Consider the following 15,308-nt stretch of genomic DNA (forward strand, 5'->3'; position numbering starts at 1 on the left):
TTACCAAACACCCTGGCTCCATATCATACTCTCTGTGGGAAACAAAAAGAATGACTCAAGCAACCACTCTCTGGCTAATGAAAGTCTGTGGTGGAATGTACTTATTAGCTTTGCCATAAAGCTATTTATTGATATATTTATACAATATGAATTGGATAAAGGAAGTTAGGAGCAAAATGAGATAAAAACTTGATTGACGTCAATGTTGACCTACTTTATACAGCAATGTTTTTGTATGTTCAAGGAGAAAAAGATTTTTTTCCCATTGGTCTCACTAACTTGTATTGCAGGAAGATGGAACATTACATTAACTATGCATTAAGCAGGGTCAACTCTGTAGAATTCACTTGCTAAGGTTGGCCCTTCATAATGCAGATTTAATATAATGTGAATTAATACATCAAATAATGGACACTTACATTCAACCTGCTGATTTATGAATGAACCCCAGCAATGATATTGATATAGTTTGATTAAGATTTATGTACCCTTACAATACTAGTGCAGGCAATGTGACAGCTGAGAAAAAACACTGACCACTACTTATAATTTCCAAAAAAAACACATGGACCAGAAACAAGCTCTTTGTACCTGTGGTTGATTTCACTATAACGCTCATCCGCCTCCTGACAGAATCAAAAGTCAGGACTTGCAGTAATTCAAATCTGAGGACCAAACAAAAATCCATAAGATTATATTTGTATTCACTGGTAAATTAATATATTATCAATTAATTAATGGCTGATAATGGCTGATTTCTTCAAAGTCTCCTTACACATTGAATTACACATTATATAGGGCCAGCACAGCCCTTCTCATTAAAGAAGCTCTCTTGCATATAAACATAGAATATGACGGCAGATAAACATTCGGCGTATCTAGTCCGCTCATTATTCCTGATGTAGATACCTGTCTTAGATTCAGGAAAGCTGTATATCTATCCCATGCATGTTTAAATTCCCTGTAAATGGTCTCTACCACTTTCAATGGTACACTGTTTCACCCATCTACCTCCCTCTCAGTAAAGGAAAACTTCTGTTTAGTACATCTAAAACTTCTGACCCTCTAGCTTTAGATTATGAACTCTTGTTCAAAGATTTCTGCTCCTGTGGAATAAACGTCCCTCCTGTCATTTGTTAAATTATTTTAAGTATCTAAAGGTTTCTATTCCATTTCTTCTTTCCTCCATGCTATACATATTGCTTTCCCTTTCCTGATAATTTTTATCCTGCAAACAATTAACCATTGCAAGCACTCCTGACATATCTCCCATGAGTAAACAAACCCCAGGGACTCTTCATATTTTATATATTTGATTATGATAATACAGTATAATGTCACTTACTTTTCAATATCATTGTCTCTGTTACAAATTTCCATATAGTTATCTTTCAGCTTTAAAAATGTATACCCAAGTCTGGAAATAGAAAGAGAAAAAGTTTACAAAGTGCACAAACACTGTTGGAAAACAAAGGCACCACATACTAATAGCAGCTGGGGTCAGGACTGATCCCTGGTGTGACTTCTTTTGTGCCAAATCATTTAAAGGCCATACAATAAAAAGTAATATTTGTGTTATTTGATGTTATTAAAATAATCCCTATATAAAGCATGCAAACTTTGCAGCTAACGTTATTGAACACTTACCTTTGTATACCTTCAACAAGAGCAACTTCATCAGGTGAGGAGGAAATGTAGACACTGGATTTTCCAGACTGGCTGGATTTTTTTTCTCCGTCTATATGATCTTCCTCTTTTACCTGCACAGTGTGACACAGGCAAAGCGCACGGAAGAACAGTTCTTCCCTCTCCTAGAAAACAATAGGGATTATAGCTTAAACCTTCCCTCAATGGAAGCAGTGAACACAAGTAAATATAATGTTTTTAACGCAAGAAGAACAAAAAGCACTGACAGATTATCAGACTTGAAGCCAGACACTTATCTAATTCTGAAGCACTCTGGCGTGCCACTAATTTATACAGGGAAAGACAAATGGTGTTCCATGGACATTAAAAAAAAAGCTCTCATTATTCTTGGACCTGGTGGCAAGGCTGGACAGGGTACACACATTGGCCATGAGATTCCATTCCCATGTTTTAAGGTCACCTATCCATTTCCCCAGAGTACATGTGTAACATCACACATTGGTACTGCGCCACCTACGTTTACCTTGTCCAACCTCCAGGCTTGGTGTGATGGCACTCTTTCACATGGACAGCCAACCATATCTCACGAATTATAGTATATATTATGTAGGGCCAACCTTGGAATATTTTTAAAGCAAGATAGGCTAAGTGGGTCCTGCATCATGTAGAAGATTGTTAGTCATGTTTGCAAACAAACTCCATCAAAAGCCCGGATTTGATTCTCTGCTTTGGCTAAATCTAATCAAGAGGCTTTTAACTAATGACACAAAACTTAGGTCTAACGAGAAAGGTTTTTGTTTTTACATAAGTAGTGATCGAGCACTGGCATTGCAGTCCTGTGGCAATGGTTTGGGCACAATTGTTTTTGACTCTCTGACTCTGGGCTTGACATCTGATTGATGTGGCCTTTGTAGCAGCGTCCTTTTCTTTGCCCATCCCTGTGCTATTTTTTACGTGGCTCTCAACTAACTTTGTACACAGGACAGGCAGACTAAATCGTAGGCATGCTTTGTCAAGCCTATAGGAGAAATGGTAGACTATTTGGTTCTTCTTTACCATCATACTATGTTTTCCTAGCACATGTGACTGTTTAGTTCACTGGAAACAGCTACACAAAGCAAACGTGATCCCGCTTGTCCAGAAGGATCGAACTACTCTTCAAAATGATCATACTTTTCCGCCAGGTCCAGGGGAAGAATCAATCATGTCAATTCCCATGCAGTCATGAAGGATTTGCCCATTGCAGATGACATGTGGAACATACACGTGACCTTCAATGCAACACTCAATAAACTCCATGTTATTCTCAGTCAGAGTCCCTGTTTTATCTGTGAATATATATTCCACCTGAAAAAGAAACAGATGTATAAAAAAAAGATTGACATACAAAACACAGTTCAATGTGATTTATTTCATCAGATGTTAAGGTCTAGCAAAAAGCACTGACTATATAAATGCTGTTATACAACTCCCATTACACTAAGCCCAATACTTTCCATTCAGGTTTTGCTAGGCATGCTTAATTAAGGCAGACGTTAGCACTTAAATTTAACTTTTATCACCCCTCAGACAACTAGAGGCAGCTATAGGTAGCCTAACTCAGGTATAAGGATATTGCATAGATGCGAAAGTGAGCTAATCAAAGTTATAACATGACACAGCAAGACTTTTTGCTCTATGCACAGAAGGATTTTTCCTATCCAGGAGAGTCTCAATTACATGGTGAGCTGCAAAGCTCTTCTTTTAAACACGTGTTCAATTGCCATGCCGTAGCCCCTATTGTTTAAGCATTAGAAAAGCTGCTATTAAGTAATTAGCAATAGTGTCTTCATTAGAAAGATTCCAAACAGAAGGTGCTAATTATACACATACACACTCCATTCCTTCTTGTCAACAATGTTCCTGCGTATTTACTAGCAGTGTATATTCCAGCACATATAAATACCAGCTGCTGAAAGCCTTATTACAGCTCCTGAAACATGCTTGTTTTATACAACGGAATCTTACAGAGTTGCCACCCCAGCCTTTTAACACATAGCACCTACACACACAGTGGACCAGTTAAAGGGCAGAAGGGTATAAGCTTCATTTACGCCCAGGAGTAACTATAGAGTCTCAACTTCAGATACAGTGAAAGCATTCCATGAACACAACCACTTCAGCGGAGTCATTAGTCCGCATATGAAAAATTCATCATAAACATGCGAAAGGGTCATATCTCCGTGTGCTTTGTGAAGCAGGGTTTACCTGTCCAAGCTCTTCATTCAAGTCTGACGTGTTCACCAGTGGACCTTCTCCTGTAGTTTCGTCAAACATTTCCTCATCCCAAGTGATGAAATAGGAACCCAGGAATTTCTGCATTTCCACAGTTACATACATAGACACAGGGATAATGTAATTGAAAAGGACCATGAAAGCTAGAAAGTCTGTAAATGCCCTGAGAAACTGGAAATGTAGAAAACGAGAACATTATTTAGCCAGAATGAAAAAACAAAAAAAACACAGTTTACATTAATATAATACATTTGAAACAAAAAATACATTACTCACTTAATATGTTGCTTTTGGTGCAATTACATTACCCATTCTATTCTATTAATGTTATTGCTCTGAATATAAATATACATATTAGCGGAATACAGCAACCACATTACTCCTAATCTACAAAATATAGTAAGAATAACACAAAGCACCACAAAAATTAGATTGTGTATTTTATAAAGACTAATACCACCGGCAGCAACTCTTAGTATATGTGATTCCTACCAGGTTCCTTTGTCTTTCGGAGTCCGTTTTTTGGTTATACCAGGGCTCATCTCGAGAAGATTCACTCTGCCACACATACTTCAACACAGTGTTTATTAAGGCCTTGCTGATCAGAATGCAGAGGTACACAATAAGGAATGCATTCATTGATCTAGAAGGGGGAAACAAAGTAGTTGTCATCAAGTTACAAAGACAAATATAGGAATTTTCAGAACGAATGTGAATTAGTCAAGCAGCATGTTTGTCAAACATATAATAATGTTATGTTAACTGGAGAAATATAGATCGCCATAAGCGAGAATAGTTATAGGGGCACTATTCTAAACATACAGTTGGGCTCAAAAGTCTGTATTACCCTGGCAAAAATTGTGAAATGTTGGCAATCATTTTGAAAATATGACCGATAATGCAAATTAAGGCTTGTGATCATATGAAGCCATTTATTATCACATAGTTGTTTGGCTCCTTTTTAAATCATAATGATAACAGATATCACCCAAATGGCCCTGATCAAAAGTTTACATACCCTTGAATGTTTGACCTTGTTACGGACACACAAGGTGACACACACAGGTTAAAATGGCTATTAAATGTTAATTTCCCACACCTGTGGCTTTTTTTAAAATTGCAATTAGTGTCTGTGTGCAAATAGTCAATGAGCAGGCGAGATACTGAGACAAAAGACCTGCGTAACAAGGTAATGGAACTTTATAAAGATGGAAAAGGAGATAAAAAGATATCCAGAGCCTTGAAAATGTCAGTCAGTACTTTCCAATTACTTAAAAAGTGGAAAATTCAGGGATCTCTTGATACCAATCAAGGTCAGGCAGACCAAGAAAGATTTCAGCCACAACTGCCAGAAGAATAGTTTGGGATACAAAAAAGGAGAAATACAGGCTGCTCTGGAAAAAGACAGTGATACTTGACAATACGATGATACTTGACAAAAATGAGGTGCATGGTCAAGTTGCCAGAAAGAAGCCTTTACTACGCCAAAACGCCACAAAAAAAGCCTGGTTACAATATCCCAGACAACACCTTGACACGCCTCACAGCTTCTGGCACATTGTAATTTGGAGTGCATGACAACCAAATACTTTGCATGACCTGGAGGCATTTTGCCATGAAGAATGGGCAGCTGTACCACCTGCAATAATTTGCGAACTCAGACAATTATTACAAAAGACTGCACGCTGTCATTGATGCTAAAGGAGGCAATACACAGTATTAAGAACTAAGGCTATGCAGACTTTTGAACAGGGGTCATTTCACATGTTTCTTTGGTGCTTTATTTTGTTTTATGGATGTGCCGTTATGTTATAACCTACAGCTAAATGTGAATCCCATAAGAAATAAAAGAAATGTGTTTTGCCTGCTCATTCATGTAAAAATGGTATATATTACCAATTCCGAGGGTATGCAAACTTTTGAGCTGTATATTTATGCAAAACGTATGGAATCTATACATATTGTAAGTTCCATAATATCTGTTGAACCACAAAAACTCACAAATGTAACTATGCATTATTCAGGGCCTTCAGGCAAGGTAAACTTAATATGATTGGCATTTAATAGCGGATAGTGAATTCAGAGAGATAAAATGTTTTAATTCACACATTTTTGAAGTGCTGTCCAGATTTACAGACATTTCTTTTTGCAATAAGTAAAAAGCACTGAATGAGTCCAAAAAACAGTAATACTAAATGACTGACACTCCTAAATGATGCAAAAAAAACAGACTTTACTTTTCAACAGCAGATCGTTTCTGGGATTTTGATTGGTAATTTAACGCCATCTTGGTTTCCATGCCGGTGTATATCGCAACGCCTACAATTGGAAGAAACATTTTACGGGAGATTGAACAGGTGAACAGCAATACATCTCAATACAACAAAGCCATAAGAATCCATGATTATTAACTTTCATCCTCCAATCGTTTGGTGTGGAGTGCAGGTTGGGTTGGCTTGATCATTGTGACCCCAAGAGATTACAATGAGATCTTAACATCTAGCATGGTACATGAATTCCCACTGAAAGCATTTATAGAGTTAAAATGAACACTGTCAATGTGTACAAAGCATATAATTGCAACTGAGGGAGGAACAAATTAAGTTGGGCAGTAGTCCACCCAAGACAATATGGTTATTATTTTATTTATGTTGTGCTAAGTGCATCCCGAGCATCTTGGAGACAAAAGGAGACAGAAGATATAGAGGACAGTCGCCAATATAAGAATAAGATGACCCTTTAAAACCCAAAATTCTAGCATTAATATCCTAGGCTAATTGCTTGTGTTTCTATGCAGACCAAACTATTTTTTCTACTTTACACTGGAGTTATTCTTTATGCATAACACCCAGGGGATCATATTTAAAATGATCACCATGGGGTCACCATGGAAACCATAGGAATATTCCTGGTTATTTCACAATTATCACTTTGCATTAGTATTGCTCTATTTGGGTTACCAAATATCTTCTCAGTGTTCTTCAGGGTGGCACCTCGAAGGAGAAGATTCTCTGACCCAAGAGGCCTGATCGGAAAAAGGTTAAAAAAATAAAATAAAAAAAGGAACAACAATAAATGTAATAAGTATATGTGTCATCAAGTTAATTCCTCTTTTAGAAAGAGTGAATTCTTATTTGAGAATTTATTTTCCTTGTCATTTGTCAGTAGCATGCTAGTAAAAATTTGCTACCGGAAGTGATCTGGAAAAGCTGTACACGTACTTTGATGTATACAGAGAACGGTGTTCTTTTTTGGTTGGTGGTAGCCTGAAAGCTTAGTACTACTTTGTACAGCGCTGCAGAATCTGATGACGCTATATTCTATATCTATAAATAATAATAATTCACATATAACTGCATATTTCAAGGCAAAAATCTTGAATTGTGTACCAATGAAACTACAATCAAAAAATTATGGTCCTTGGCAGTATTTGATAAATTATAAACCATCTAAGAGAATATAATTTAAATTAGATCCACTATACTAACCTGGCAACTGTGTCATCTCCTCCACGATAAATATTTATCCGACCAACAAACCTATAAAAGTATAATTTTACATTTAAATTGTGATAAATTGATCAATTTATTAATCAATTCAATTGATTTAAAAAGTAACATCATTTGAAATAATGTGGCAATTTAAACTTTATCTGTAGTTTAGTGATACACAGATAAACAGATCTATAATTCTGAAGCGTGATTAGTGTTATAATATACGGGTGTCTTGAAGATGTTATGACAGGATCGAACAAATCACAGGTTTGGGCCACATGATGAGAGATATGAACCCACACGGGGTGGGCCCTAGACCAAATTACACCCCTGATTTAGACGACTGGTCCTTTATACACAAATACATGTATTGCAATTTCTTGTTCTTGGTTCAATTAACCATGGTAATTGCAAAGGTGGAAACTGATGGATTTTCTGTCTTTTTATCCAAGCTAACCACGTAGCTACATCCTGTGGGATTTTTTTTTCTTGGAAAATGCATTGATCGCTATCAAGAGTAGTCAAACCTCCTTCTTACTTGTACAGATCTGGTTGTGGCTGCTCACACTCAATAGTTGCATGCAACGCATCCATCTCCTGCTCATGATGAAATGATTTCGTATCTTGAACAGCAAAATATGTCTGATTTGGGGAACAGAAAGTACATTTTTATTCATTTTGAATCGATCTATAAGTTACTCAAAACAGATGTTACTGGTCCTTTACTGTAACATTGACCGGCTTCTAAATGTAACAAAACACACAAAAATGTTGGTTGAAGAGTTTGCTCAGACACTCACTCAGTTCTTTATGCTTTAAGATTATGCCTGGCAAATCACATCCTCAGTCTTTCAAAAAGATACAATCATAATTGTCTGATTACATGTTAAGTAAATAAAATCTAAACTGAGCATTATCAAATGTAGCCTTCTCCCTGTACAGTATATAGTACATTTCACAAGCTGATCTATATGTTGTAAAGTCCCGGTTACAAAAGCTAAGATTCATTTCATATGTCCTATTGTTTAATATATTGATTAAATAGATTGGATCCAACCTGGAGGAAACTCCAACCTTGAAGGCACACAAGAAACATTGTGAGTTAATGCTTATCTCATACAAAATAATGTATGCTATTGGCGATTGGGAGACAATCAAGTGTCCATTCTGAGTAGACCACAAACCAATTATTACGACTGCAAATTTCAATTAAAGAACCGTGCACGGTACTCATTGAAAATATGTTAAATCTACCCTTTAGGTAGCGTTCCTTATCACCGATAAAACCAGAGATGACAAACAGAAGAGCAGAAATATTCTCTCACTTTGTGACTCGACTCTCCATCCAAACTGGCCGTCGTTACAAAACAGGTTCCATCCTCCCTGCTTGACGATAACAGTATTATATCACATGGAAAAGCCTCATCTTCTTTCACCATTACTATGTCACCAACCTGCAGGAGAAGTTAACATATTATGGAATGGCGATACCATGACTCGATTGTAGCATGTACTGGATATCAAAGCTAAAGCAGTGTATATGATTAGGGACAAGAAACGCCTTAGGACCCGTTAGGAACCGGTTCAAGGAGCCTTTAAGTGTAGTAGTATTTTTTTGATACAGATCTCTAGAGGACTCCGATATCAAACTAAACTACCGTATTTGCTCGATTATAAGACGAGGTTTTTTTCAGAGCAAATGCTCTGAAAAATACCCCTCGTCTTATAATCGAGGTCGTCTTCTAATTAGACCTCAGACCACCTGCTGGGGCCAGGCTGCTTACCGGTGCTTTGGTCCCGAGCAGCGTCTCTTCTATTAGCAGCAGGAAGCTAGCAGAGTGTCACATAATTCTGCCTCCCCCTCCTTCCTCTGGGGGCGGGGCCAGAGAAGTTGCTCGCACAGCCGGGCCCCTGCAGAAGTCTGCGAGTGGGAGATCTGCAGTTCAGGTAAGGGGGTGGGGGGTTTGAGCGTGTGTGTGTATGTGTGATTAATGGAATGAATGAGTATTTAAATGTTTGTGAATGAGTGTGTGTGTGGTAGCATGGATGTGTAAGGGGGGGGTGGTAGCATGGCATAGGGAGGCTGTACTCAAACTCCTATCATCCCCAGGTTCCAGCATGTACTGGCTGCCTTGGCTTGATAGGAGTTTGATAAATATATATTTTTCTCAATCATAGCTTTTATTGAATATGAAAAAATTGTTTACATGAATTAATATTTACTAGTAAAACTTTTCTCCTACAGTCTTATATTCAGGCTTTTTGTTTTTTTCCTAAATTAATATTTAGATTTTGGGGGGTCGTCTTATAATCAGGGTCGTCTTATAATCGAGCAAATACGGTAGTTACGACTGGGAGTTTGTCCAAAAACGCTAAAAATAAAACCAAGGGTACAGTGTTGTTGCTTTTTTTGTATTTTGTATTATGTAACTCACTCTGAGGTTCTTGCTTTGTTTCCGGACCAGTTTGCCATGCTGAATGACATGGACAGAGTATTGGTTCATAGCATTATCTGCTTTATGCCGGAGCCAGTCTTCATAGCCCTACAGAATGACGATAAATAATGCATTTAGAGTTGGCAGGCATCATGCTACTGCAGATTTGTTAATCTAAAACAGTTAGGATGGGATGTAAAAAAGAACAAAATGATATAGTTACCTGTTTTATTGCTGTCACAGTGATGACAAAGAACAGCGGAAGACCACTGGTTATCGGACTGGTTGGTGTGTCAATAATAAGCTTTAAATGAAAATATACCTCGGTCAGTATTAATTATAATTAACAGAAGGGTAAATAGAATGATCAATGCAGTTCTTGTTCCTGTTGGAGATAATTCAGAGGGTGGTAGCTAAGTGGAACAGCTTTCCAGAAGAAGTATTAGATATTAATAATTAATTTAATATAGTGAGGGATAGGCATCAGGTTATTCTGAATATAAGACAATACCAATGGTCAAATAAATATGGCAAGATCATATGGACCAAGTACATATTATCTGCAATTAGATCAACATACAACCATGAGGGGTCTATTTAGCTGTCTATAAAAGCCTACCTTAGTCACAGGATGACTCTTATGTTGATAATCATTGAATACATTGCTAAATTCAACTCTTGTGTGATGGTCAACAACAAAGAGTTTTACTTAAACAGCTTTCAGTATATAACAGTTAGGACCACCTTGAAGGTGCAGACATACCAATGTTTAAAATGGATAAAGATGGTCAATTTTGTTTAAGGTGGTGATGTTAGAAACGTGTGTAGGGGGCAAGACTTTTCTGAATGTATGTGACCCACAGATTGATATCTATGAATTGTGTAAGCCAGTTAAAAGAAGAACACACTTCAATTTCACAATTTAATATAAAATTGTGAGTGATTTGGGTTCCAAAATACAGAAGTATTTACATATTCTATAATTTATAGCCAGAAAATAAACATTAACACAAATTAAAAATAGTAGGTTCTCAGAAATCTCAGTGTCATTTCAGGACACCATAGATTAAACATTTTATTTTGTTTTTCTAATGCTGTGATATAAAGGGTTAGAACCTAATAATGATGAAATGGATTCTGTAGACAAGTAAAATAGCATTAAGTATGATGCTTCTAGGGCATGTCTGGTACATTATGCTACAAGTCAACATGCATATTATGTTGAGAAATTAAGAAAAAACAAACTAACACAATTATATTCTCATTAGGCATCTAGCAGACAAAAAAGAAGCCTTCCATCAAGCTTCCACAAACTTCTTTGGCAATAATGAATTACTTGAGCAAAAACACCAAGGGTATTCGCTGTGGACATGAAGTTGCTTAGGTCAGATTTGCTCCTGAACTATTTTTTATTGTTAAACTCTATACATGGGGACACAAAGTGTTCGTTACTCCAATGTTCGAGTTACTCCAAAGAGGCAAAAGGCACAGTATGTGTCATGCACGTAACTGTTGTAAAAACTAGCTACCAAGTATATCTACCCCGATAACCTCAGCCTAGTAATGATTGTGGACATCATCCTTGGTGATAGACTAGAATCCACAGCAGAAAAACTTGGGTACCCTAATTAACACCTAGATGCACTGAATGTGGTTGACGTGCTCGATTTCCCATATAAATATCCACGCTAACCCTCAGAAAATAATACATTGGAAAACAAATCTCGTTCAATTATGTATAACATATTAGTTTTATCATGTATAAGTCTGGTGAAATCTGAGGCTTCTGTTCAGGCTCATATAAAATTACCGAGATTTTGTTGGAAAGCAACAGATGCAACTACTTTTCCCCATATGTTTCTTTCCTAATGATGGTAATTTGTTTTATTTCAAAGCCAGTCAAAAACTGATGAATCCCAATGCTTTGTTGGCCTGGGTTATGTATGTTTGCAAAAGGCCAATGAGAAATCATTTTTTTAAGGGGAAAGACCCCACCCAAGTAAGGCATATATAACAATTAATTTTGCATACTTTTTTCTATTTTATTCAACTTTCATTTACTATACCCCAAATATGGTTTGAAATGGTAATTCAAACTAATTGTATATATTATATACACATATACATATATACCGTATTGGCTCGAATATAGGCCGCACTTTTTTCCCCCACTTTAAGTTTTTAAAGTGGGGGTGCGGCCTATATTCGGGGTCTAGCGCCCGACGCCCGGGACATGCAGTCCCGGGCGCCGGGCAGGCAGCGGGGTTAAGATACAGATCCCCCGCAGCGGTGCAGGGGACCTGCATCCTTCTCCCCGATACGCTCAGACAGCCTCCCCTGCCAGCACTTCCCACGGGGGGGGGTGCCGGCACGGGAGGTTATCTAAGCGTTTTACCTCTGCCCACCCCCGACTTACCGGAGCAGACTCCCGGGTGTCTTGCGGGGCCGGCGGGAGACATCTACGCAATACGCGTATGCAACTTCCGGTACCGGTACCGGAAGTTGCATACGCGTATTGCGTAGATGTCCCTCGCCGGCCCCGCAAGACACCCGGGAGTCTGCTCCGGTAAGTCGAGGAGGGGGGGCAGAGGAGGACAGCGGCAGCGTATCGCGGGGAGGGAGGACAGCGGCAGCGTATCGCGGGGAGGGAGGACAGCGGCAGCGTATCGCGGGGAGGGAGGACAGCGGCAGCGTATCGCGGGGAGGGAGGACAGCGGCAGCGTATCGCGGGGAGGGAGGACAGCGGCAGCGTATCGCGGGGAGGGAGGACAGCGGCAGCGTATCTCGGGGAGGGAGGACAGCGGCAGCGTATCTCGGGGAGGGAGAACAGAGTGGCAGCATGTTTTTTTTGGTGCTTTTTTAAAGAAAAAAAACTTTTTCTTTAAAAAAGCACCAAACTTTTAGGGTGCGGCCTATATACGGGGGCGGCCTATATCCGAGCCAATACGGTATATATATATATATATATATATATATATATATATATTCACACACCTTCAGTACAATAATTTTCTATTTCTCCAAATCCATTTGTATTTAATATAGATTACAAATAAAAAAAAATAGATAAATACCTGTACAAGAAAAATTATGAGAAAATAAAAATTTGCTATTCTTCGGAACTGTTCAAACAAGTTCTTCGGAACAAAGTTCCAGAAAGTGTACTGTGAAAAAAAAAGAATACGTAAATAATTATATAAGTTGCAAATAAACAATTTATTTTCAAATATATTTATGTTTTTTTAAGACATGGCCTTTATTTTGAATATGTGTTACTGACAGAACATATGAACCATTTCTTGACTCCTTAATAAATATGACAAAACAGCATATAAGTTCTATTTACAAATATTTCCTCTGTTACTGCTTATTCAAATTGTTGTGGTTTTGTCTATATCATTTTTTTTCTTATATCATTTTTATACTATCAGAATAAAAGCATATAGAAACGAACACATGTACGCTTTGCTTTCGATATGGGAAAAATTCCTGTATGTTACCCAAATTACCATTATGTTATTATACATATTTTGCAAATGCAATTGCGAGACATGGCCAATCATGTAAAGGAACATGCCTGCCAAAGAGTACACCCAATATTCATTTGAAAGATAAAATCAATGATTATCTTTGCATACATTTTTTATTTTATTTTATGCAATGTCACTTTTACTGGGTATAGAAAGTATATGAGGTCACACGCAAACCAATAAGAAACCATTAAGAAAATGAACTATGGTGCAATTGTCCCAAAGGAAAAAATGCTTTCCCAAAGTAAAAGAAAGTGATGATGTAGATATTAAAAATGATAAATACAGATCCCCTTATTGTTTTTTTATTTTACCTCCGTTTTAGGGGTGCAACTGATGGTAACAAAAGATATGTCCTATTCTGTCTGTCTTGGTGGATGCTTAGCCCACCTTCATCCAATGCCCACCTGTAATATCTTTCATTTTACTTGGTTAATTTTCTATAACATGTGGGGTAAAGGCACCAGCAGACTATGTGCCCAGAGGTGGCTAAAATGTAAATGGCTATGGTTAAGCTATAAGATAGGTATATGGATTCCTATACATGTAAGTTTTGCAGTCAAATGAGCAGAGCTACACTTCCTAAAGCAATTACTAGGATTCCAAGCCAATGATTAAGCACCGTGTATGAAAACACATTAAGCTTGTCATTTAAAATTTTTGATATGAAATAAAGAGGTTTATTTCACTTCAATGGAATCCATGTAGTATTTTCTACGAAACCCGAGTGACGCTTACCCTTTTTTGTATTGTCGGAATAGATCTGGGAGCTTGTGTCAATGCCCCAGAGCACTGATTGGTGTTTTGTGGGAGTGGGAGTCTTGAGTGGAGCCGATAATTCTTTCAAATTGCTTACTAGGGAGGATTGTATAAACGGCTGGGGACAGGTTTTTACATACACGTTGACAAAATCACATGTGCTGTTCAATCTATAAACCCATTTTCTGTTGTTTCCATGCACATTATGGTGACTTAAACACTGTGATACACGGCAAATATTCCAGACTCCCAGAACAGAGGGACATCAGTGGAGCAAGAAGGGATTTGGGTCCCAAAGATGGACGATCCCTTCTAAAGAGGGACACTTATCTGTCTGATCATTACTGACAAATAGCTTAGACTGGGTTAGAAAATGATTATTAAAGCCAGACCAGTTATTATCTAATAAAGACCTTCACTGTGAACACCAGACACTCAGTCTTTGCTTGATAATTATAATAGGAAACACAGGTTTCTGGATTGAACTTCCCAGCATTGAATTAATTTTTGTACAAATTATTCTTTAGAAAAAAAAAAAGAGCAAACTTAATTACTAATGTAATACACATTTTCTCCTGGCATTCAACAACAAGAACATGGTGATTTTCAGATTACCTATGCATGGTTACAGTACTTAATGACAGTGCTGTAATCATCACAGCATGGAGCTAGGCTGATTTTAATTAGCGCTACACATGAAAACGTGTTATCCAATTAGTAAAAAAGACTGGACATCTACTTTTGATAAATGATTGCACTAATTACAGAGCTCTGATTATTTAGAGGATGTACTGTAGACAAAGTCAATTTCAGATACAAAACTACTGCTGTTCCGTCAAAGAACTGTCACCTCGAGGGGTTAGCTATAAGAAGAGAACCACCACCACACCTGAAGAACCTCAATGCACTCAGACACAGATAGCCACATTGGAACTGCAAGGGAAGCCTGCATGGCTCCCCAACCAGCCCATGATCCCCACAAAAGCAGAACCGCTATGTGGGACTTGGGAGGACATGCATTAGTACGTACAGTACACTTCTTGCACATGCTGGGCCATAAAAGTGGGAGCGGCAGCAACCAATCACATGTATGCTGGCAAAACATCTGCGTTCAGATAGAATACACATAGTTGGCTGCTGCCACTCCTATAGATATATAGTATATGTGT

The 15,308-nt window shown here is 37.9% G+C and overlaps 1 protein-coding gene across 4 annotated transcripts in view; it reads right to left on the reverse strand.

Annotated features, from left to right (window-relative positions):
- The window catches only part of ATP11A (ATPase phospholipid transporting 11A), a 71,868-nt gene that overhangs the window by 19,705 nt on the left and 36,855 nt on the right, over positions 1–15,308 (reverse strand). For all 4 annotated transcript variants that reach the window (XR_008346251.1, XM_053455246.1, XM_053455247.1 and 1 more), the window contains exons 3-16: positions 12,925–13,014; positions 10,074–10,154; positions 9,851–9,958; positions 8,741–8,869; positions 7,954–8,057; positions 7,410–7,460; positions 6,882–6,946; positions 6,159–6,240; positions 4,414–4,564; positions 3,895–4,092; positions 2,821–2,994; positions 1,648–1,811; positions 1,346–1,417; positions 592–665 (exon numbers count right to left, since the gene is read on the reverse strand). Coding sequence is in view for 3 of the 4 variants with exons in the window: in XM_053455246.1 (XP_053311221.1) it covers positions 592–665; positions 1,346–1,417; positions 1,648–1,811; positions 2,821–2,994; positions 3,895–4,092; positions 4,414–4,564; positions 6,159–6,240; positions 6,882–6,946; positions 7,410–7,460; positions 7,954–8,057; positions 8,741–8,869; positions 9,851–9,958; positions 10,074–10,154; positions 12,925–13,014 (1,543 nt within the window). In the remaining variant the exon portion in view is untranslated. The remainder of the gene's footprint in view (positions 1–591; positions 666–1,345; positions 1,418–1,647; positions 1,812–2,820; positions 2,995–3,894; positions 4,093–4,413; positions 4,565–6,158; positions 6,241–6,881; positions 6,947–7,409; positions 7,461–7,953; positions 8,058–8,740; positions 8,870–9,850; positions 9,959–10,073; positions 10,155–12,924; positions 13,015–15,308) is intronic.

The sequence above is a fragment of the Spea bombifrons genome, chromosome 2, assembly GCF_027358695.1.
Source record: "Spea bombifrons isolate aSpeBom1 chromosome 2, aSpeBom1.2.pri, whole genome shotgun sequence".
NCBI classification, from domain to species: Eukaryota; Metazoa; Chordata; class Amphibia; order Anura; family Pelobatidae; genus Spea; species Spea bombifrons.